General features: G+C 47.0%; 1 protein-coding gene and 1 long non-coding RNA gene across 2 annotated transcripts; one reads left to right on the top strand and one right to left on the bottom strand.

Annotated features, from left to right (window-relative positions):
- The first annotated feature begins 120 nt into the window (after positions 1-120).
- LOC144255963 (uncharacterized) lies at positions 121-24,093 on the top strand. Its single transcript, XR_013344011.1, has 4 exons — positions 121-217; positions 19,067-19,202; positions 23,084-23,214; positions 23,743-24,093. It is a non-coding gene; the product is annotated as an uncharacterized LOC144255963 (long non-coding RNA).
- Positions 4,554-18,284, bottom strand: Hrob (homologous recombination factor with OB-fold). The gene is made up of 10 exons (XM_077800730.1): positions 18,242-18,284; positions 16,659-16,771; positions 13,095-14,264; positions 11,526-11,609; positions 10,448-10,588; positions 9,759-9,867; positions 9,485-9,570; positions 8,975-9,097; positions 7,379-7,499; positions 4,554-4,645 (listed from the first exon to the last, which is right to left on the bottom strand). The coding sequence occupies exons 1-10, from the start codon at positions 18,282-18,284 to the stop codon at positions 4,554-4,556; spliced, it is 2,082 nt and encodes a 693-aa protein (XP_077656856.1).
- Positions 24,094-24,895: the final 802 nt, after the last annotated feature.

Below are 24,895 nucleotides of genomic sequence, written 5' to 3'. Positions count from 1 at the left end.
AGCAGGGAGAAGAGCAGCTGAGACTATAAATAGGCTCTTCACTACTCTGGTAAACAGTTTGCCGAGAATCATGATCCTGGTGCAGAGATGGTGCTGGGCCAGTTCCTACCCCATTTGATTGGTCAGCAGGCCCTCAACTGAGGCTACCTCAGGACTTCAGGACTCCAGGACCGCATCCTCCTACATCTCTAGTGTGTCTCGGTTGGCAAGGTCCAAGGTGAGTGAAGCAGGCAGCCATGGGATGGGATGGGATGGGAAGGGCAGGGCCGGGGTGAAGGAGGGTGATACAGCCTCTGTGACGTTTACTAGAGGACAGGAGCCCAGGTTGACCCATAGGGAGGAGAGAGGGCAGATCTCAGCACAGGAAGTAAGGGGAGGTTGGGACTGATAACTGAGACGATGACCAGCTCTTCCTGGCACCTATAGTAATAGCAATCACTGCATGTGGTGTGAACCTTTACAATTTAAGTCACGTTCATATCCATCCTCATTTGGGTGACCAGGTAAATAATACAGTAATACAAAACAGGTTTTGACAGTAAATGATATGGTTAGGCTAATTATCAATTGAACTCCCAAGTTGGGAGGTCTTAGCTCTGTTTTAAGATTTAAGGCTTAACAAGGAAAATCACTAGCTCATGGTCACATGGCTTGAGGGCCAGAGCCAAGACCCCATCATGTGCCTGATGCCATGGACAGTGCATTTTGGCCCCAGCTGCTGTGACCACATGTAGTGAAGACAGTTCTGTAAGCCTCCCCACTCCCTGAGCGGGATAGTGTGGTCTTTGGTCTCCACAGACTACCCTCAATGATTACTGTCCCTCCAGCTCCTAAGGGGATGCACATGTGTGCCTGATGGGGGCAAGGGATTGACCTTGAAACTCTGGGGACTGAACTAAAGAGATCTTCAAGCTGCAAACCTGTTCACTCTGAAGAGAAGGCAGCTCTGCCTCCAGGAGCCTCTAGGGGGAGGAATGAGACTGTGAAACCACCCCAGCTGGTGTGACTGACATGCTGTGGAAGGGGAGGGCGAAGGGACACCACCCATGGCCCACTGAAGTTCTTCTAACTCCAGAATTGGCAGGCTGAGGCTGGGCTGATGTCTGCCCCACAGTGCAGTGCGCTCTTGGTGCTCCTCCCTGCCCTGGCGCTGCCATAACCTCTGCATGGGTATCTTTCACTTTGTCCTTTCCCTGGTCCCTGCACACAGACTAATTCTAACTCCTGTTCTCACATTCTCAGTCACTGTCAAGTTCAGGCTCTCAAAGCCTTAAAGCAGGATCAGCCCAACTTCTGATTGGTGTTCCTACCTCTGGTCACACCTACCTCTATTTCCCTGCCAGAATGATCTAAAATGGCAATTCACTTGCTTAAAAACTAAAATTTATGCCAGGTGTGGTGGCACACACCTATAATCCCAGCAGCTCTGGAGGCTGAGGCAGGAGGATTGTGAGTTCAAAGCCAGTAAAAGCAAGGCACTAAGCAATTCAGTGAGACCCTGTCTGCAAATAAAATACAAAATAGGGCTGGGAATTTGGCTCCGTGATTGAGTATCCCTAAATTCAACCCTCAGTACCCCCCCTCAAAAAAAAAACCTAATGACTTCTAGCCCCTGCCCTCTTCAGTTAAGCCCCAGTTCCCTGGGATGGTCCCATGACATTAGCATTCTCCTCAAGGCTCCTCCCTCCCATTCCTGTTCATGCTCATGCCATTGTATACTCACTCCTTCAAGCCCACTTCCAAGATCACCTGCTCTGGGGAGATGTCTCTACAGCAACCCCAGGTGCTCCAGCCTATAGTTCCAGCTACTCCCCAATCTGTGCTTCTAAAGAACTCTAGGCAGGCTTTGCAAGCACCTATCCCATGCTGTAGACACTACCATGCTGCATGGGGCTCCAGGGCACACAGTCAGTCTGGATGTGGTGTTTAGGAGCACTTGGCTCAAGGCAGGCCAGACTCTTAATGTGTAGTGCATTGAATGGAGGCCCCTACTCTCTGCCAGAGCAAACACTCATCCGCCCACCCAAGTGGGTGGCAGCAGCTTGGGCTTTTTCTGGCACTGCCCTGGCCCTCTGTTCACTCACTCTCTGCCTGGCCCCAGCATCTTGGTAGCATTCCAGGGTGGGGGATCCCAGAAGAGGAATGAGGTCATGCACAGTGAGGGCTTGGAGATCCTCAGAGAAAGGCTCCTCTATAGATGAAGCTGTGATTAACCCTATTGGAACCCATTCAGTGTTTTATTTGTCCCGCCAACGGCCAGGCTGAGCACCTACAGCTGGGTTCCCAGGGTTGGGAGTCTGGCAAGGCCAGCTGGGGCCAAGAGGGGCCCAGGTGGTAGGCGTCCCCTTTCCCCCTAAGGCACACAACAGTTCCAACCCAGCCTCTTTTCCTGCCTTCATGCCACACAAGCATGAAGGTGCTGACTACAGCTCTGTCCCTTAGAGATCCTATGTGTGGGTCTCCTTGTACTTAGCATTAGCTTGCTGAAGGCAGAGAAAGAAAGCCTTTGCTTCGGCCTGCCCATGGTCCCACAGGAGCCCAGAAGTGCTGGAGGAAACAGTGCCAGGAGATTCGATGCCCAGCCTGGCTTCTGAGAGCTCAGAGCCTGAAGCACACAAGAAACCAGGACATGCAGTAGTTTGGGATGAGTCGAGGCTGAGCAGTGGGGTCCAGGACACAGAAGTGTCTGGAGTGGGGGACTGTAGGTCAGGGTGCTGGGTGGTCTAGCTACCATGGGATAGATGGGCTCTGTCCCAGATCTAAGCTACAGAGGTTAAAGCGGTGAACTGTGGGCGGAAGAAATGCATGGTATGTTCAAGTAGGAAGACCAAATGGGAACGTGAAGGGGCAAGAGTGCTGGGAAATTAGCCCTCTCCTGCCAGGCCTAGGAGCACAAAAGCCTTCTGGAACAGGGCCCGCTTCAATCAACAGTCAATTGAACATGGAGTTTTCAAGGTGCTTGTTCACTTCTGCCTATAGGATCCACTGCTCTCTGGGAAAAGGAGATTAATACCTCCTCCCAGAGCAGTGCAGAGCCCAGGTCCATGGGAGGCCCCTGGCTGAGGCAGGGGAGGCTGGTGTCAACTGGGCTCTTTAACCTGCCCTTGCTTGTCCAGGAGTTGGGAGAGTTTTCCTCTCTGCCCTTCATCCCGGAAAGGAAAACAATGTTTGGTAACTTGAATAATTAATCCTTTTATGCCACACCCATGCCATTGTCAACTCCTGTCTGAAAGGTGGTATTGAGAAGCTCCAGCAATGAGGAGTTACTTGGCAAAGAAATAAAGTACTATTTGATTAGAACCCAAAGTATGAAATAAATTCCTGAGTCCATACTGATATAAATGATTGAATAAATGAGGGAGAACAGACAAATTTCCTGTGCAGAAGAATTCAAAATAATATATGTAGCTCTTCTACCTTTAAAGAGGTGGAACAGAACTCCCTCCGCTGAAGTGTGCACTGTGCAGGGCAACTTCCAGCATAACAGGAAGGAGAAGGGAAAAGAGCCATTCAGCAGCGCAGAAGCCTGAACCTTACCCCAGCCAGGTGACCCAGGGCCACAGGAACCCTGACAAGATGTTCAGGGAATGGCACCTTACCTCTTTCTTCCTCCCCAAAACCTATATAACCCCAGTCCAATCATGAGAAAAACATCAAACAAATCCTAACAGAGGGCATCCTACACTATGCCCAGCCAGTGCTTCTCAGAACCATTGAAGTTGTCTAAACAAGGAAAGTCTGAGAAACTGCCACCAATAAGAGAAGCCTAAAGAGACAGTGAAATTAAATGTAATGTGGGATTCTGGATTGGACTCTGAAACTGTGGAAGGACATGAGGGGAAACTGAGTAAATCTGAAAAAAGTATGAAGTGAGTTAGTGATAATGTACTGATATCGGTTCATTAATTATGATAAATGTACCATATTAATGTCAGAGGTGAATAATAGGGGGAAACTGGATATAGAGTATATGGAAACTTGCTGAACTATTTTTATAGTAAATCTGTAAGTCTAAAATTTTCTAAAAGAAAAGGTGTTAAAACACACACACACACACACACACACACACACACAAAGAACCAGAGTTGCTGAGGCTTCTTATTTCAGAACTAGGTACAAAAGCCCACACGGCTGCCCCTGCACCTGGGAACCTTGTCTTTGTCGTGGTACAGTCCTTCTTAGCACCTCAGCTTCCCTGGGACTGGGGAGTAAAGGGACAAGCAAACTAGGTCTAACATTCTCTCAAGTTCAGCTGAAATGAAAAGATGACACAACTTTCCTATTGGTGACCAAAGGAATGGAGGGCCAGAAGGCTTAAAAACAGGAAGGCTAAGAGCCAGTCCTTGGCTGAGGTCTGGGATGACAATGCCAAGGACGTCTCAAAGCCGCAGCAGTGCAGAATCCGAGACGAGGGACTTTTCAGGTGCAGCGTCCAGGGTAGGAGCACCACAGAAGCCCAAGCTTTGGCAAGTTTCCAGTCATGTGGGCCTTCTTTCCCTTGGATGTGACCAGACATACCCAGAGCCTTGCCTGGGAGCTGAGAGGCTGCTTGCTTATGGTGGGTGCCCTGCCTTGGGGCAGTCCCAACTCCTGGTCCCACAGAAGAAGTCCTCAGGGAGCTCACTCAGAAGTCCATCCAGGTCATCTGCAGGGGTAAGGAAGGCAGCCTCAGTGACAACATTAAGGTTCTGCTTGCCTGGGGTCTAAAGTACCTGCCCTTCAGGAGGGACAGGGCCTGGCCAGACAGAGAGGTAGCTCCCCCCAGTCAGTGGTGCCCATGCCAGTGGGCCTGAGACTGACCTGACTTCCATCTCCTTCCGCTCCCCAAGTACACGTGCACGGCAAAAGGCAGGACATAATGCCTGGGCTGTTCTGATAAGAAAGGGGGTCCCCCTGGGCTCAGTGGTTCCTCCCCTTTTATCCAGAGGCACAGCACCAAGCAGGAAGGCTTCTGAGGTCCCCTATGTGACTCTCTCATTGGATAGCAGAAGGAAGATGCAAAAGCCACTGCATATGTTCAAAATCACAAAGCTCATTCATTAATCTGGTATCTCTTCTAATGGTTGGAGAGAGCATCACCCCCTTCCCCAAAATTCCTGAGTGGGAGTAGGGAATGAAAGTAACCATTCCTGCCAGGTGAAGTGGCACATACCTGTAATCCCAGTTACTTGGGAGGCTAAGTCAGGAGGATCATAAATTCAAGACCCTAAATTCAGCAACTTAGTGAGACCCCATCTCAAAATAAAAAATAGAGATGGGGTTGTAAACTAGTGGTAAAGAGCCTTTGGGTTCAATTCCTTGTATCATACAATTAAAAAATTGTTACCGAACCATAGTTCTCAGATAATGTATGCTTAAGTCCAAGAATCTGGAAATAGAGCCAACCTTGTAATCCTCTCCTCGCCACCCCCCCCTTTTTTTTTTAAGATATTGGGATTGAACCCAGAGGCTCTTTACCACTGAGTTACATTCTTTTTACTTTTGGAGACAAGTTCTTACTAAGTTGCTCAGGCTGTTCTCAAACTTGCAATCCTCCTGACTCAGCCTCCTGAGTAACTGGGATTCCAGGCATGCAGTAATCTTTTTTTTTTTTTGGTATCAGGGATTAAACTCAGGGCACTGAACCACTAAGCCACATCCCCAGCCCTATTTTATATTTTATTTAGAGACAGGGTCTCACCGAGTTGCTTAGTGCCTTCCAACTGCTGAGGAGGCTTTGAACTTGCAATCCTCCTGCCTCAGCTTCCCAAACTGCTGGGATTACAGGTGTGCACCTCCACGCCCAGCTTGCAGTAATCTTTATTGACCTTCTTTTTGTTAATAAGAGCAGCTAATAACTTACTGAGTACTTTCTCTGTGTATCAGTAACCTTTCATAGGGCATCTCATGGTGGTTCTGTGATAAACCCCACTTCACCTGAGAGAACAGGATATAAGGAGGTAAAACAAGTTTCCCAAGGTAAGCATACTCTGCTTCCAAGTGATACCAGAACAACTATTGGCAATCCTTCCCGAGTAGGATCAGGAAGCCCTAGGAGTTAAGTCAGACTGTTCGTATACTACACCAAGAGCCTAGTTCCAAGTCTAGCAAGAGCACTCAATGCACACTGCTGCTGTGTATTAAAGGAAGTAGTTAGTTTGGGAAGCATTCAAAATTTAATTAAGGTGATTAGCACTGTACTTAAGGAATCGCTCTGCATTAGCAATCACTATTTATTTTGGTACTAGGGATTGAACTCAGGGATGCTTTACCACTGAGCTTCATCCCCAGTCCTTTTTCTTTTTTGAGACAAGGTCTTCCAAAGTGCTAAGGGTCTCACTAAGTTGCTGAGGCTAGATTTGAACCTGTGGTCCTCCTCTCTCTCAGCCTCATGAGTCACTGAGATAACAGGCATATGCCATCACACCTGGCAAACAACATTCTTATGATGATTGGGCTTATGATCAAGCTTACTTATAAAGAGAGAGCGCAAGATTCCAGACAATGCAAGAGCCCAGCATAGGGAGATATTCTTTCACAGAATATAAATAAGTGGGTTTTAGTCTATCCATTGGCATACTGTGAATTGTTAATGTGAGACAACTACCCATAATCCCATGAACTTTGGGTTCAGACAGGACTGAATTTCTGGAATCAAAAAGCTAAGGAAGCACCAGGCTCGGTGGCACACGCCTGTAATCTCAGCAGCAGGGAAGGCTGAGGCAGGAGAATTGCAAGTTTAAAGCCAGCCTCAGCAAAAAGCAAGGTGCTAAACAACTCAGGGAGACCCTGTCTCTAAATAAAATACAAAATAGGGCTAGGGATGTGGCTCAGTGGTCGAGTGCCCCTGAGTTCAATTCCCAATACCTAAAAAAAAAAAAAAAAGCCTAAGGAAGCAACTCGGGACTCTGTTTCACTGGGTGATGTAGCCTCCTGGGGCCTGCCCACAACAGGTCTGCATCTGGGCCTCTCGGGTTTGTATCCTGGGCCCCCAAGTAAGTACATGGAGATTTGATTTCTCAGCACCCTTTAGTGGGCCTTTGAGCTTAGTCAGAATGGGGAAATCTGCCTCTATGGTCTGGTCATCAGCCCACAGAGGAATCAAAATGAGGCACAAAGATAATGCCTGTCCATCTGGACAGAAGATGGTAGTGCATCCTAAAGCACAGGGCCTGGAGGCAGGGGAGACATGTGGATCACACTTTACATGGCCCCATCACACTGTCAACTAGTTTGTGGACTATAGCCTTGACAAACGAGATACCATATTTGATTTCTATAAAATTATGCGAGGTCCAGAGACTCATAGGAGAAGGAACAAAATGTAAACAGGAGGATTTTGGCCCAGTTATGCTAGAGCAGAGAGATTTTCCTGATCCTGACGAGCTGACTCTCTTACCTGTTTCTGGAAGTTCTTCCTCAGGGGACACCCCTGCCACTGGATTCTGTTCTGTTCTGAGATCTTCCCTGGGCTTTGTGGCCACATCATGCTGGAGGCCATCATGGAAGCTTCCTGGATCCTGGGGACAGAGGAGCTCGTCACCAATACCCATGACCCTGAAATCCCTCCAGATGGTACCACCTCTACCCAGATGACCTTAAAGGGCCTGGTGGGGGCTTAGGAAAGAAACATAATGGAGGAGTATGGCAGGGGCTGGGGTCACCCATGCCCAGGCTAGGGGAGGGAGTTGAAAAACCAAACATCCAAACCAGCAGACAATTAAAACAAAACAAACCATTAGGGGTGAGTTTCTTTTCTAATTTTGTTGATATCTAGTGTTCTAGGGAATCTATATAAGTGGAGCAGTGAGTAAAGAGGCCATTCAGAAATATGTTGAAGAGTTAGCCTGAGATTAAATATGAGCTGCTAATAATCTCCAAACTAGCTAGTATATGGACAGGTAATTAAAACTGGCACTTAAATTGTTAACTATGGTTAGCCCTAGGGGATGAAAAGTGGAAGAAGATGAGTTTCATTCTTTGCTTTTCTATGCCATTACAATGAGTATGGATGATTAGAAATTTAAAAGAAAAATAAGGATTATTTTTAGAAGTGGGGTGATTTTAAGAGAATGTGAGGGAATTGTGGCTCAGCAGTAGAGTGCTTGCCTAGCATGTGCAAGGCGCTGGGTTTGATCCTCAGCACCACATAAAAATAAATAAATAAAGGTATTGTGTCCATCTTCAACTAAAAATAAAAGAATGTGGAGGTGTTAAGGGGAAAAAATAAAGAAACTATAAGTAGAAAAATTAGAGCTAATGGCTTAAGTGGACTAGATGTTATCAAGTCTAACACTCTTGTACTGTAGGTAAAGCAATGGCAGGGTAGGAGAAAGGACTTGCCCAAGGTCACAGCGGAAACTATCAGCAGAACTTGGACAAGACTCAAGCCTCCCGCCCTATTGGGCCAGGATCCCAAGAAGGGTGCAGACAACTAAACAAGCCTGGCTCTGCACTCTCACCTTGGAGTGGAGCTGCCTAGAAAGCCATCACCTCAGAGACAGTGAAGCTACCTCGGTTCCTAGAGGAGCACTCCCAGTGCTTTGGGTAGTTTCTGCCTGACTCAGCAAAGGCAAAGGCCAGAGGGAAGGCAGAGCAAGAGCTAGTCACCTGAAGGTTCACTGTGGCTTGCTGTTCTTTGCAGATACCTGCCCCACAGCAGATCTGACCCTTAGTCATTTTCTGTCACCACCCCTGGTGAGCCCTCACCTTGGTTAGTTCTGAAATGACTGCTATCCTCTCAGATGTTCAAGCCTGCCATCAGACACTCAGGGATCACCAAGAAGCCAACTGTGCCTCTAGGTACTATTACTAACCTGTCCAGCAGGTGGCTAGACCAGGAATAGGAGGAGATAGTTCTGTCCCCAAATGTATCTTTTTGCCTCAGGGCAACTGTCCCCTTCACACCTCTGCTTCTCAGCGGGGAGGAGAGAAGAACCGAGAAGATCCAGGCAGAAGGAACCCTCTGTGAGTTCATCCATCCTGCTCCTCTTACCTTGGAGAAAGGCTGAGATGGCTTGAGGTTCCCGTCCCCATAATCTGGGCTGTATATATGGACCAGGTTGTTGGGTGTCACGTTGAGATAGTGATTTCGGAGTGAAGGAGAAAACACTCCAATCTGGAATTGAGGAAGGGGAAGGTCAGTGACCTGATGGAGAACTGGGTGCTGCCAGATGGCCACCTGGTACTCGCCTGCTGCCTGTTAAGGGTTCTCTGCATCAGCATCACACAAATCACTCCTGTCCCAGCCTTGGTACCAAGTAGAACCCTTACCACACCTTTCCCCTCAACCCTCCATATCCATTCATCTCCAAGGAACAGGAGCAGCTCAAGGGCCTCAGGCCTGCCCTCAGCTTTAGCAAGCCAGGGCCTACCAATAGTCCAGTCCCTCCTTGCTTGGACATAAGGAGGGAAGGCAGCCAGCCAGGAAAGAACACAGGAAACCTGAGGGTTCTCTCCAGGGTGGGAGGGGTGGAGAGCTGGCCGCCACTTAGAGCTCCCATACCTGCTTCAGCAACAGCACTGAGCCAGGCTTCAGCTCATTCTGGCGTGTCTCCAGCAGTACCCTGTGCACGGTCCCTTGCATTTCTCCTGCAAATACCATATGGCCCATCAGTCTCAGGATCAAGGGCAATACAGCAACTGGTTTGAGTCCTGGCTGGGAAGTGGGGTTCTCATTGCCTCAATGTTTCTGCCTACAAATGGAAGGAGTGATTTCTCCTCCTCTCTTGACCTCAACCGAGGCCACAACAAGACATTCCCAGAACCTAACTCCTTACCTGTAGGGTCCTTGAAAACCACACTGGCGTCCATTGTACTCCGAGTCAGGGATTTGATCATCACTGCCATGTTGGGGACCTTGTTCCTGGGGAGCTGCTTCAAGGCTGCCTACTTACAGAGAGAGGCATTCACAGAGCTGATCAGGGCTCACCTGCACCTTCCCAAGTCCCCAAGTGTGCTGGGGGTAACCAGGGACTGGTGATGCTCTTCCGTCATGGAGGGCAAAGGGGGCAATTGGAAGGGCATATCTTCTCTGGCAGGCCTGAAGCTGGCAGTCCTTCATGTCTCTCCCCTGCCTCCTTCCTTTTGTGTACATGTATTTATATGGCACTCCATCATGGTGGACATGGGAAAGGATATAGCATATACATGTACTAACATGTATCTCCACGTGGCCCTTGATGGCTGAGGAGCTCTGAGGGTAGCATTGTGCTTAACTCCATCCAGTGCCTAGAAGTGCAAAGGCATACCCAGAGCCTGTTCTCCTTGTGCCCAATACTGTGGATGATAGGGAATAGGCAGGCCTATTCAAGATACAACCAAAGGAAATTCACTCATGCTGCTCCTCAGGGATAGGCCTGTGGTAACAGGAAGCAGATAACCCCCTCTTACGGTGGACTAGGGCAATAGATTGTTGAAAGGGAGAAAAATGGTCTTCTCATTGGGTCTCAGTGCTCAGAGACCTTACCTTCCGCAGTACCATGATGATGCTATAGGTACAAAGGAAGCAGGTTGGGTCTCTCTCATCCAGGCCCAGAGAAGATTTCATGGTCAGCCAGGGCCCTCGCTCAAAATCCTCCTCCACTGATGACTGGGAACTAACAACAACCTGGTATAGAGTAGAGTAGGAGTCTGCGTTAATAGGTTTCTCTTCCTACAGACGCTTGACTGAGACAGGATGAATGGTGGGAGACAAAGGGTAAGTCTCTAGGAAAGACCATAGCATGGTAGTCACAGTCTCCCAATTATCTCCAAGGTCAGAAAATGTTATGTGAAATCTTGCTGCATATCACATTTTTCACTAAGCAGCTACAACAAAGGTTTTTTTTTTTTTTTTTAAATCAGATATTGACTTTAATTACATTGAAGCAATAGATTAACCATGCTTGTCTCTTGTGGTACTAATTTGGGGTAGGGATCCCCCACATATGTATATAGGATTCCAGGAGTGTCTTTGCCATTTTGAATTCTGTAATCTTATTTTGTCTCTGGCTTTAACCATTAGCCTTATTATATTAATAACTGATTTTAATTCAGATGACTATTGCCTGGTTTGGATCTGAAATGGACTGGCAAATCTGGGGAACTGCAGCAAAGAGAAGAAATACTTCAGAGAATTAAAAGCAAAAGTGGGCCCAGGGGTAGAGTAGGCCAACAAGAACTCCAGAGAGGAGAAAAGCTGGTCTCACACATCAAGAGATACCCCCTTGGAGGCAAGATGAAGGCAGATTCTCCCCTGCACAGTTCCCAGAAACCTCAGAGAAAAGGTTCCCAAAGCACAGTCTCATAATATGTATTACACTCTCCTTCCCTCAGGGAAGATGGAGCTGGGCCTTTATTTCTTAGATAGGAAAGAAGGCCAGACCCATGGCTTTGGTTAATGGCTGGCTGGCATCAGGACAGGCCTTATTTTATGCCAGTAAAATCACCACCTCCCCCAGCTGCCTTCTCAGCAGCACTTTAATTCCCAACTCCCCCAATATGCAGGGACACCCCCCACTCTCAAATGATGCCCAGGAAGTTAACATTTACATGGAATAAGTTACCTCTGTCCGGAATTTAGCCAGAGCACCATGAGCTGGAGTCTGGGGTGTGGAAACCATGATTTCCTCCAGATTCTTCCCACTATGCTAAGAGGAGAGAGAGAAGAGAAGGTGAGAGCAAGCTCAGCAGCTGTTATTTACAAGTGCAGCATCTTGTCTGGATTACATAATGAGTTCAGGAAACTATCAGGGACAATTAACACATATTACATCTCTCCTAACGCAGTCTCAAGAGCCTTACTAGCAGCTCAAAAAAGACACTTTGGGGATCGTTTTGGGAATGTGAGGAAGCTGGAGCTGGCTCAGGAGCAAAACCCAGGGCTGCCTGAAGGGGGCAGTGACCCACATAGAAGGGGCCAGTGAGGAGTTAAGGGACAGTTTTCCCCAGGTCTCTTCTCAGGAAGCTAACCCTTTTCCTCTAGGGAGATCCAGCCCAGAAGGAACATGGACAGCCTCCCTGGATTTCTCTTGAAGTGCTGTGGAAGAGAAAGTTACAAGCAGAAACTGTTTCAAAACACCCAAGGAAAGGAGCTGGGTACAGTGGCACAAGCCTGTAATCCCAGTGACTCAGGAGACTGAGGTAGGAGGATCGAGAGTTCAAAGCCAGCCTCAGCTACTTAGTGAGACCCTAAAGCAATTCATTGAGACCCTATCTACTGCTTAAATCCAAACTTTCAGCAGAGATGTCTTCCCTTCAGCCCTGACTTCCTCATATTGACCCCACGCAACAGCCAGTTACCTGTTCTGTGGATCTCTGAGAGCACCTGCTTTTGGGCATCTGTGCTTTGCACTGGCTCCTCCCTCTTCCCTCCTCCTGTCTTCCCACACTGGACTGTCCTCAGCACAGCCCCTCCCCCATATCTCTTTACCTCCTTCTCATCAACCCAAAGCCATCCAGCAAGCCCAAGGTAAGCTGTGTCTCCCCAGCAGCCAGGGAATGACTCTTACACTGGGCTCTTTGTGCCTAATCATTTGTACACTGTAAGCTCCTTAGGACAGAAATTGTTCCTCTTTATTTTTTTTTAAACATTTATTTTTTAGTTGTACACAATACCTTTATTTGTTTATTTATTTTTTATGTGGTACTGGGGATTGAACCCAGGGTCTTGCACAAGCTAGGCAAGTGCTGTAGCACTGAGCCACAACCCCAGCCCCCTCTTTAATCTTTGTATTTTCAGTTCAAAGCAAATTGCCCAATATCTACTCCTCATCAAATATGAGCAAATGAACCTCCCTGTCCTAGTAGTAGGAAAACAAACATGAAAACCAGGAAGTTTCCAGAGCCTTATGCACACCTCTTCCCTGGGTAAATTTTCTAGCATTTTTCCTTCCCACTTCTTTTTCTGCCTGGAACCTGGGCCTCACAACTGCTAGGCAAGCGCTCTGCCACTGAGCTACAACAGGCCCCTTCCCACTTTTTTTGACTTCTTCCACAATTTTGCAAATGCTGCCTATCTTCACCTCCTTCCTCCTTGCTCTTCAGGAGAAAGATGTTCTAGGGTTGGATAGGGGACAGTGCTGGACTATTGCTTTTCTCCCTTATCTCTGCTCTTAGAGAACCAGGTCACTCACCTGGTGAGGTAGGAGTCCTGCTGGGCCAGGGAAGCGGCGCAATTTGGCTCGGGTGGAGGGGCGAGTGGGCTTCTGGGGAGTCCGGTTGGCAGCAGTGACCAGCTGCACCAGGTGGTTGGTGACTATGGGGGTCTGCAGAGCTGCCTGGGGAACCTTTGGGGAGGAATGGGGACCTTTTGGGTTGCTGACAGGAGACTCAACAGAAGACACTGGGGCTCGGGATTGCAAGGGATCCCAAAGAGAGACCACAGAGCTGGTCTTCGAGGGAGTAGACCTGGAGTTGGGAGTTCGAGGTCTAGGAAAATGAGGTTTGCCACTTACCCAGGCACTAGGAGACTGAAATGGCTGACCAGGCAAACGATTTTGAGGGCTGCTCTGAAGAGGTCTTCCAGCAACTTGGAGAGGCCGGGGTATGGGAACAGGGGGGGTTTGGGGACAGATTTCCCAGTGGGGTTGCTGAGTAGGAACTACTAAAGCAGTTGGCATAGGAAGGTTGCCTGCAGCACCAGGTTTCATGCAGGGCCATGGAGTCCTACAGTGGGAAACAGGCTCTAGAGGCTCATCCAGGGCTGACATGACACCTGTTTTGTGGGTGGCAGACATGGGCCCCTGCTGGCAAGATCCACTCAGATCAGCTACCCGGGCCTTTTTAGCCAAGATTGTGTCCTCCTGGTGCTGGGCAGGCGAGATTTGTGTGGCCTCACTGCTAACACCAAGTTCCAGCTCCATGCCAGCTGCCTCCAGCTCCATGCTTGCCAGGACTTTATCAAATTCGTCTTGTTCAGGCCCCTCAAAACCACCCAATCCCTGCTGTTGGCTCTCAAAGGTGAGGAGGGGGCGGGAGGCTGAGGACTGGGGCACTTCTGGCAGCATCATTCTTTTCTGATTGCCAGTCCAGCTGCTGGAAGCTGAGGCAGGGCTTATGGGGACAGTTTCTGTAGAAGGTGGATCTCTGATGGCTCTGGGCATGCTGGAGGTTGGGAGGCAGAGTCCCAGGGTTGGCAATCTCAAAGCCTCTGAAGAAGCAGTGGGATGTAATGGTAGTCTCGTTGAGGACTGCCCCTGCACAGTCTCCTGTGGCTTGGAAGAAACAGGTCGTAGGCGCCCAGCATTCACAGGTAGTGAGCCAGCAAACTGGTTCTCTACATCCTCCACAGCAGATAAGAAATCCTACAAAGAAGCAGAGACAGTAGATCTTTGCATCTGGAAATTTTTACTTTTATTAATGTTTTGGAAATTTTTTTTAAAAAGCTCTACTTTTACTGTGCAGGCATGTAGTACATATGTGTGTGTGCTTGCAAGTGGGAAAACAAGGTGTAAAAGACAATAGGGATGTCTCTCACCAATTGCTTATAACCTTGCCCATGAGCCTACCACCAGGCTTCTATCAGAAACATTCTAAGGCTAAGTCTGCAAGTAGTTTCTGTCTTTCTTCAATATCTAGATTAGGCGCAGAAAAGCAGAAACAAATGTCCCAGAGAACTAAGGAGTCAAAGGACTCATCCAAGGACATGCACCTTTCTCAAGAAATCTAGCTTTCTGGTGTCCAATCAATGCAATAGGGAGCTATACACACACACACACACACACACACACACACACACACACACACACACCACATCAGTCTTCAGTAAGCCAGAGAACCCCTGGATCCAGCAAAATAGATGGAAGTTAAATATAGCTTTTCAGGAAAGTTAAATTAAGTATGGATTCCAGTTGGGAAGCAAGGTGAGATTGACACCTTCAAGAGCAACAGACCTGTTCTGAGGGTGTTTTTGAGTCAGAACTGCTGATTTAACTGACAGAAAGGTCCCCTCCACCTACACCCCTGCTGCCACACTGTATTGTCTGGGCTAAAGAAAGGTTTTTTATTTATTTTTTTTTACCTGCTTTGTATATTATCAAGAGTCCTATACTCTAGCAGGAATACTTTAGGATTTAGCAATAATAATATTGATTAGAATTATAGAAATAATAAAACCCCAATGACCTGGATATTGATGGATTCCTTTTTTCCCAAAGAGCTCACTCTCAAATATGTTATGTGTCTTAGGAAGAGGGAAAGGGACTGGTCTGCCATTTTCAAGGAACAGAAACTTGAACAGTCCCTTAATTCCATTACCTGTTAAGACCCAAGAGGGTCACTTTAAGAGTCACCTTTTCAGCCTGTAATCACACATCTCCAAAGCTGAAAGACAAGAACTCATCTCCTTGACAAAGCTAGTAATTTTTAATTATTTGTAAAAACAAAAATTAAGTTCCAGGGCTGGGGATATAGCTCAGTTGGTAGAGTGCTTGCCTCACATGCACAAGGCCCTGGGTTCAATCCCCAGCATCATACACACATACACACACACACACACACACACACACACACACACGGAAAAAAAAAAAAGTCCCCCATGTAATAACAAAAACTAATATTTTCAACCTCACTGGTTCTAGGTACCATGTATGTATTTTACTACAATTTTCCCAGATGGACACAGTGGTGCAGAATTTACCACCATACCAGGGACAAGTTAGACATCTGAACATAATGGAATTTGGGGGCAAAGCACTGGGAGACAAAAAGTAGTTTTTATTGGTGTTAAGGGTGTGCATCAGCAGTAGAGGCATGCTGAGTAGGCACCAGGCTCTGGGTTTGATTCTAAACACCCCCCACAAAAAAAGGTAATTATTGAATGGCTTGTCTTTGGTAAAATAGAAAAATTCTATTCTGTAAATGTATTTTAGTAGGTTCCATGTCCATTAGATTGGTATCAAAAGGCTGAGTCCTCATCCTGGCTATTTGTGCTATATTGTCAGGCAGGCAAGTTAAACTTACCTCTTTGGGCTTTACTCATTTAAATCCTCCTCTTTCTAAAAAGGATCAGAGGTGGTAATTGCCAGCCTCCTGGATGAGGTTATATCCATTGGTTCTAAATGTGAAGAGAGCTACAGAGACCATTATTAGTTCAGAGGTCTCTGGCTATACTTCAGAAACACCCCTGCCAGCACCAGAAATTCTGACTTAATTGGCATGTGGTAGGGCCTAGATAAAGGTGATTCTAATACCCTGGATTTAGATCTAGTCGAATTCCTCACCTTCAGGGGAATGAGTGGGAAGGGAATAAGATCCGAGGCAGAAGAATGCCCCTTATATTGTAGAACAGAAAGCGGAAGCAATTTGCCCTGGTTCACATGGCCAGCTGGTGATCACAAACCAAAAGCCATCCAGTAACTGTACTGTCTCCTACACTATTTATTCATGCTCTCCAAAAACCTTCTTCCCACCTCCAGTATGCTATCATGAAAGTGAATTAAATCATCTTCACGACAGAGCTTCTGAGAAAAGGCCCTAATAACTTAGAGATAGGACAGTTAAGCAACTGATCTCTGGTTTTTTTGTTTGTTGCTAAGACAGTTAAGTAGGTTGTTTACATTTCTTATCATTTCAATGTCTCTCATAGACAAAAAAGATATACATATCAATGGAAAGGAGGCTGCAGCAGGCTGCTCCAAAATGTTCTGGACCTGGATGTTTATATCCTTTGCCATCTCTGATTACCAACACTTCCTTACCTCATCTTCAAACTCCTCTTCCACAGTAAACAGCTTCCGCAAACTGCATGCCTGAAAGGAAAACAAAGCAATTGAGGCTGGAGGAGAAATGCCATTTGCAAGTACATTCTGTCCTCATTGCTTCTTCGCAACTCTGACAAGACCATCAGGTGTACTGTTTTTTTGTTTTTTGCTAGTGCTGGGGGAGGAATAAGGGATGAGGAGAGAAAAAATGGGATTCAGTTGAAGATTTAAATGACTTAAAAATCTTTTCTTGTAATAGAATCCACTCAGATCCATCTGTGTTAGTCCCTGAAAGAGGGGCAAAGACAAGGCTGCCAAGGGGAGCAAAAGCAGTTCTTCAGAATCAGCCCTTTGCGGTAATGGGGGTGCAGCTCAGTGGGAGAGTGCTTGTCTGGTATGCCTGAGGCCCTGGGTTCATCCCTAGTACAACACTGTGGGAAGTGAGGATCAGCACTGTGTACACAGACCTGAGGATTTTGCAACAACCCCAAAGTCTGTCAAACATAAGAATCTACCATAAATCCAAATATGCTGGGCACAATGGTCTGGTGTCTGAGACTCAAGCCAAGAATTTTCTTCCACCTAATCCAGCGCCCAAAAGCTAGGCTCCCAGAAGTGTGGGGTGCCCCAGTCCATGGTTCCTACTTTCTAGCCAGCAGGGATGCTGTGGCTAGCTCCAGATGAGTGTCAAGCCAGGGGTGGTGCCAGATCCCAGATGCCAGAGAATCAAGAGCTATGCTGATCTCGCCTTCCCTGGGATCAAAGGTCAGAGTGCAGGGAGGGCGAAAGCAGAGAGGGGAGGGATGGATCCAGGAGATAGGCGTTTGAGAGCACTGGGAAGGATGAACAATTCTCCAAAAAGAGAAGGAAGGCAACAGGAGGGAAACAGGACCAGTGTGGAGCAGGGGAATGTGCTTTCCCAGGGATTCCAGCGCGTCCGGCCAAACCCAAACTAGAACCCTGAGTCCCCCCCAGACCCAGGCCCTGCATCCCCTGCGGCTGAGGACCTGGAACCACCAGGTTCCGGGAGCTGGGACCGCAGCTGGAGGACCCTAGCGTGGGCGCGGCATTACCATGGCTCCAGCGGGTGGGCTCCGGAGGGTGGATCGGCCTAGCCCACCCAGACTCGGCGGGGGGGGGGGGGGTCGCCTCGGCCTCAACCCAGATGGAAGTGGCGGACGCTGGGCGATGATACCGGAGTACAGGAATAGAGCGAAGCGTCTTTCCGACTACCGAGCAAGCTGAGGAAGGGTCTCAAGGAGGCTGGGGCCCGAGGCTCCCGGACGCATTCAAAGCCGCCGCCACACCAGCGTCTCCGCCCTCTTAAAGGGACGGGTCTGTTTCTATCCCGCCGACATAAAGGCCTTCACCCTCTCGCCCTTCCGCCTCTGCCTTAAAGGGGAAATGAATGAGCTCTCGGTCGCCCCCCTGCGGCTCCTCGGACCTAGTAGGCTGGTTGAACTAGTTTAGGGGAGACCAAGCAAGATTGAAGAATTTTGGGTCCTTGATGCCCAGTCCTGCTCCCACACCTCTGTGTTTAAGCACACTAGGAACTGGGTATGGAAGCGTGACTTCCTCACCAGTACCCACCCGGTCGGTTCGTGTCTTTGTGCATCGGTCCATCCGTCGATGCATGCCACACATGTTATCCATCCGATGCTCTTGGTCTGGGTCTTTTTATTCTTCATGTTTCAGATTGGATTCAGATCTTTCCTGTCACCTTCTCTCTCAAGTAACATCCCTTTCCCCATCACAACACTTTATTTACTTCTCAGCACTTTTCATAATTTATGTTTGTTATGGTTAATATCTTTATTCATATCTTCCTAACTAGAATAAATAGGCTTCCTGAGGGTGGGGACCGACCTTGTTTACCTTATCCAGCTTTGTATCCCCAAGCACCCAGCTTGGTGCTCAATAGTTATTGAATGAATGACATAATGACTGCTGTGCAATGGGACAGTGCTGACACTGGGGATAGAGAAATCAAGTTCATAACTAGACAGGGAGACAAAGGCCAACTCTCTGTGGTTATTGACCCTCGGTCCTACCTCATTTTCCTTTCATGCTTATCACTACAGCAGCAGCTTGTGCCACATAGTTTTGAAGACAATAAGCAGGAGGAAGGTAGGCAACTCCAATGATCTGATTGGAGCCATCCCGGAATCTTCCCCAGGGTGGCCTGGTCTGACCTTACATCAGGATGGCCTGTGGCTTCCATCAGAGCTGTGAGTGGTCCAGTTTACCTGTCTTACATAGGAATGGAGGCCAGAATGACAACAGGAAAGGAAACCTCAATTGCCAACTTTCTAAGTTAGGGATTCTCTTAAGGCCATTCTGCTTCCCTTGAGGTTTCTAAGCAGGGAGACAAAACCCCAACCCTCCCAGGCTTCTTCTTTTCACAGGAATACCAAGAACAGCTCATCCTGCCCAGCTGTGGATCATCCTAGAGATCCAGTTACAAGGTTCTCGGAGATCTGGGCTGTCTCCTTTAGAGGGATCACAGAGCACAAAAGATCAAGAAGAATAACAAAAACTTCTGTATGTACCATAATTTATAGCTTACAATTTAACATTTGTTCATTTTGTCTTCATAAAGATTATATGAAGGGCAAAGGACAGGTATTTACAGATTGGGAAAATGAGGACCAGAGGGGAAAAGGGCTTCATCAAGGTCAGGCAATGACTTAATTACTTTTTTTTTTTGATGACTTAATTACTTAATAGTGGATCATCTGCTTAGAAATCTTTCCTTTCTTTCTTTTTGGTACCATGGATTGAACCCAGGTGTGATTAACCACTGAGACACATTCCTACCCCCTTTTGTTTTATTTTTGAGACAGAGTCTTGCTGAGTTACTTAGTTGCTGAAGCTAGCTTTGAACTTGCAATCCTCCTGCCTCAGCCTCCTGAGCTGCTGGCATTACAGGTGTGTGCCGTCATGCCCAGCTTCTGCTTAGGAATGTGTTTTCCTCCATTACCTTTCTTTTTGCTGTTGCTGTTGTTTATGATACTGGAGATTGAATCCAGGAGTGCTCTACCACTGATCTACATCCCTAGCCTGTTGTATTTTTAAGATTTATTTTTAGTTGTCAATGAACCTTTATTTTTATTTATTTATATGTGGTGCTGAAAATCAAACCCAGCGCCTCACACATGCTAGGCAAGCGCTCTATCACCGAACCACATCATCCCTTTTTAATTTCTTTTTTTTTTTTAATTTATTTTTTAGTTCTCGGCGGACACAACATCTTTGTTGGTATGTGGTGCTGAGGGTCGAACCCGGGCCGCACGCATGCCAGGCGAGCGCTCTACCTCTTGAGCCACATCCCCAGCCCCCCTTTTTAATTTCTTAAGACAGCAATTTAGCCAAGATTAGCCTCAAACTTATGATCCTCTTGTCTCAGCCTCCTGAGTGGCTGAGATTACAAGCATGGCACAGTTTACTCTGCCCAGCTTGTTTTATTTTTTTAAGATGAGTGTTGTGTTGCAGGCTAGTCTCAAACTTATGCTCTGGAGTGATATTCCTGCCTTGGCCTCCCAAGTATCTGTGACTATAGATGTGTGGCTCCTCCTCTTCCCTCTCCTCCCCCCCTCCTCCTCCCTCTCCTCCCCCCCTCCTCCTACCCCCTCCTCCTCCCCTTCCTCCTCCCCCCTCCTCCTCCCCTTCCTCCTCCCCCCTCCTCCTCCCCTTCCTCCTTCCCCCCTCCTCCTCCTCTTCCCCCTCCTCCTTCCCCCTCCTCCTCCTCCCCTTCCTCCTTCCCCCCTCCTCCTTCCCCTTCTCCTCCTCCTCCCCTTCCTCCTTCCCCCTCCTCCTCCTCCACTTCCCCCTCCTCCTTCCCCCCTCCTCCTCCTCCTCTTCCTCCTCCCCCCACTTCCTCCTTCCCCCTCTTCCCCACCCCTCCTCCTTTTTCCCAGTGTTGGGGATTGAACACCAGGGCTTTGTCCTGTACTACTGAGCTACAACCCTAGCTCCTTAGTTTTTTGTCTGTTTTTTTTTTCCGGTGTGTGTATGTGTGTGTGTGTGTGTGTGACATTGGGGATGGAACCCAGGGCCTTATGCATGCTAAGCAAGCATTCTACCAATGAACTACAACCCCAGCCCTAGCTGGAACATTTTAGAGAGAGGCTGGCAGGATGCAGTGAGTAGGTTGTCTGTGACTGTAGAGTTGGGAAGGACCCCCATGCTGAAGGTCCCCCCAAATCAAACGCCTGTCATCTCAGAGTAAAGGAAAAGACTGAGTCTCCAAGTAATTGGCCTAGATCCTAGGACCTCTTTTTCCTCTTAGAAAAGGGATTATTTAGCTTCACTTTTTTTTTTTTTTTTTACTTTTGGTACTGGGAATTTAACCCAGGGGTGCTTAACCACTGAGCCTTTTTATTTTTTATTTAGAGGCAGGGTCTTGCTGAGTTGCTTAGGGTCTCACTAAGTTTCTGAGGTTGGCTTTGAACTCATGATCCTCCTCAGCCTTCCAAGCTGCTGGGATTAAAAGCGTGCACCACCATGCCCAGCATGGCTTCACTCTTTAATAAATAGGTTTAAGGATAATGGAAGCTCAGACCTAAAAGGAAGGAGTGAGTTCAGAGAACTAAGAGACACCACCACGCAGAGACACCACCAGATCTCCAGCTGTGAAGTGGGATGCAAGAGTGAGTAAGCGAGGAGGGGTCCTAATAGCACTGTGATTAAACCCATAGCAATAATAGCCAGTACTTCCTGAGCACTTTCTGGGTGCCAGATACTGTTCCAGGGTCAAGGTCCTGCCCAGGCTCACATAGCTAATTGATGGTAGAGCTGGGTGTTATGTATGGTTTAGATATCGTGTCCCCCAAAAGCTCACATGTGAGACAATGCAAGAAGGTTTAGAAGAGAAATTATTGGTCTGTGAGAGTCTTAACGCAAACAGTGATTAACTTCTGGGAGTGTTTGAGTGGTAGCTAAAGTGGTAGGGTGTGGCTGGAGGAGGTGGGAATTGGGGGCGTGGCTTTGGGGGGTATATATTTATATCTGGCAAGTAGGGACCTCTCTCTGCTTTCTGATCCCCACTGGAGCCGCTTCCCCCTACCACACCCTTCTGCCATGATGTTCAGGTTCACCTTGAGCCCGGAGGAATGGAGCCAGCCTTCTATGGATTAAGACCTATGAAACCATAAGCCCTCAAATAAACTCTTCCTCCTCTACAGTTGTGCTGGTAGGGTCATTTACTCAAAGCAGCAAAAAAAAAAAGCTGACTAAAACACTGAGATTATAAACCAGGGAGTCTGACTTCAGGATCCACAAACTTAACTACTATGTCATTTTGCTTCTTAGAATTCCAAGGAACTGAGTTCTTAACCTGAGGCTTTGGGGAACATAAGTCCCCTATAATTATGTGCAAAACATCATGTGCCTATGCACACGTGCTTTATTCTGAGGGAGAATCCATAGCTTTCATATTTTTCTATGGGTCAGAAGACTGTTGCTCTGCTCTAGCTCAGAACAGGCTACACCCTCCTCCATCCCACCCCTATCCTTCATCTTCTCCAGATGCCTTATACTCCTAGGACAGACAACAGCTCTTGCTTGGACTATTGCAATACTTCCTGGTGGTCTCCCTAGTCTGAGCTTTCCTTCCTTCTGCTCATTCTTTCTAACATGCAAATGAGATCCCCTGTAAAATTCTTTAGAGCTGGAGGTATAACTCAGTAATAGAGCACTTGCTTAGCATGTGCAAGGCCCCAAATCTTTAAGCCCTTCTCAGTCATCAGAAGATAACATACAAAAATCCCTAGAGCCTACAGTGCTCTGGTGCCTGTCCCCATGCCTTACCCTGTCTCTCATCCAATCTCCCCCAAAATACCAATCCCTCTCCACCGCAGTCATTCTTTAAGCCCCAGCTCACTTGCTGCCTCTTCCAAGAAGCCTTCCTTGCCTGCCCCAGGCAGACCTAAGTTTCCTGCTCATTGGTTGCTTGGATTTGGGACCTACTTCCATTGTAGCTCACATCTATTGAGCACTATATATTGTCTTAAGGTTTCTCTCACATCTCCCTAATGGACTTTGCACTCCTTCTGGCCAAGACCTGTGTCTTTTCACCTTTGTGAATCAGCACTTGGCACACTGAAGACACTGAACAATGTCTGTTGAATGACTTAAAGCCTTTGTTAGGAGGCAGCATGGAGGAATCTTGGCTCACTTCTATAAATACCTTCAGTTTTGAATAAGGAGCCTCACCTAATTAGTTACAATGGAGAACATATCTAGAGAGAGAGAGAGAGAGAGAGAGAGAGAGAGAGAGAGAGAGTGTGTGTGTGTGTGTGTGTGTGTGTTTAAAGATAGCGTGCTGTACTAGCTGTGGAGTTAGACAAATCTTGATTAATATTTGACTCTGCTATTAACTGGGCTTATAAACTTAAGTTACTTTATCCCTCTCTGAACCTTAGTTGCTTCAACTATGAAGAAAGAATACTATAATAAAATACTCCATCTTCCTCACTGGAATGCTGAGTTTCAATGAACGAATACATTCAAATGGCAACTCCATGCCTGGCATGTTGGCAGGGCCTCAACAAATGTGGGTTCCCTTTCCCCCATTTGAGTTTGCAAACATGTGCTTGGAAATTGTTATGGGAACCACATGGCTTGGCTTTGTGTGGATTTCAGCATATTTGCAAATGCACTTCTACCTGGTTTGTGTGTTTATCATATGAACAGTTGTATTTGAATCAGTGTGATGATGCATGTGTTTATATTTATGTTTTCCTTGGTATGAACAGTGGTATATTTGGACAGCAAGTGTGTACATATACCAAGAGTTTTGTGTGGCTGTGTTGGTGGGTGGGTATTGCATGTTGAGTAACTGTATGAAATTAAATGTGGCTGTGCACTGCATATGGGATGGGGGAGGGTGGCTTTGATTATGTGGTTTTGTACATATGAAGGCTGTGGATTCTAAGTGTGTAGCCAGTGTATGTAAACCAACTGTCCAACAGAACCTTAAATTTCTTTCTTTCTTTCTTTCTTTCTTTCTTTCTTTCTTTCTTTCTTTCTTTCTTTCTTTCTTTTTCTTTCTTTCTTTCATTTTCTTTCTGTTTTGTTTCAGGTATTAAGGATTTAGCCCAGTGATTTCCACATTCTAGGCAAAAGTGCTATTTCTGAGCTATATCCCCAACCCTCCAATAGAACTATCTGTGTACATGGAAATGTTTTCTATTTACCCTATCCAATAGAGTAGCCACTAGCCTCTTGGACTGAGCACCTGAAATGTGGTTTTAAGATTAAGGAATTAAATCAGGTTATAGTGCATGCCTGTTACCCCAGTTGCTCCCACTCCAGAAGCTAAGGCAGAAGGATGACAAGTTTAAAGCCAACCTCAGCAACATAGCGAGGCAGCAAGACCCTGTCTCTAAATAAAACATAAAAAAGGACTGGGGATGTTGCTCAGTGGTTAAGCACCTCTGGATTCAATCCCTGGAATCAAAAAAAAAAAAAAAGGAAAGAAGAAAGAAAGAAAGAAAGGAAGGAAGGAAGGAAGGAAGGAAGGAAGGAAGGAAAGAAAAAAGATTAAGGAACTAAAGATACAATTGTATTTAATTTAAAACAATTTTTTAGTTGTAGATGGACACAATACCTTTATTAGTTAGTTAGTTTTTAGTTGTAGTTGGTTATGATACCTTTATTTTATTTATTTTTCTGTGGTGCTTAGCTTTGAACCCAGGGCCTCCCATGTGCTAGGTGAGCACTCTACCGCTGAGCCACAATCCTAGCCCCCTTACTTCTTCTTCTTCTTCTTCTTCTTATTATTATTATTATTATCGTTATTATTATTATTATTTTGGTGTGGTGCTGAGGATCAAACCCAGTGCCTTTTTGTACTAGGCAAGCACTCTACCACTGAGCTACAATCTCAGCCAAATTGTATTTAATTTTAATTAATTTAAATGCAAATAGTCACAGGTACACTGTAGACAGAAACTTCAATCTTGTTTTCCAAACACAAGGTGATGTGTATCCCCCTCTCTCTTACCACGGAAAACCTACCCATCCAGTACCTGCGCAGGTACAAGGCCCTGCTAGAGCCCCGCCTGCGCATCTGCGAGTGTGTGCTTGTGATTCGTACAGATGGGGCCTCCTCACCCCCCTCCTCCCTCAAGTCCCCAGCGGAGCAGTGAATCAGCCTGACAATGAGGTGAGTCATTCATGAACTGCTCCGGGCCGGCCCAGAAGGCGGGAAGCAAACGTCAGCCAGCCTCCCA

Source organism: Urocitellus parryii, chromosome 7 (genome assembly GCF_045843805.1).
Source record: "Urocitellus parryii isolate mUroPar1 chromosome 7, mUroPar1.hap1, whole genome shotgun sequence".
NCBI classification, from domain to species: domain Eukaryota; kingdom Metazoa; phylum Chordata; class Mammalia; order Rodentia; family Sciuridae; genus Urocitellus; species Urocitellus parryii.
Note: the sequence above shows the minus strand (reverse complement) of the source record. Positions and strands in the feature narration are given on the sequence as shown.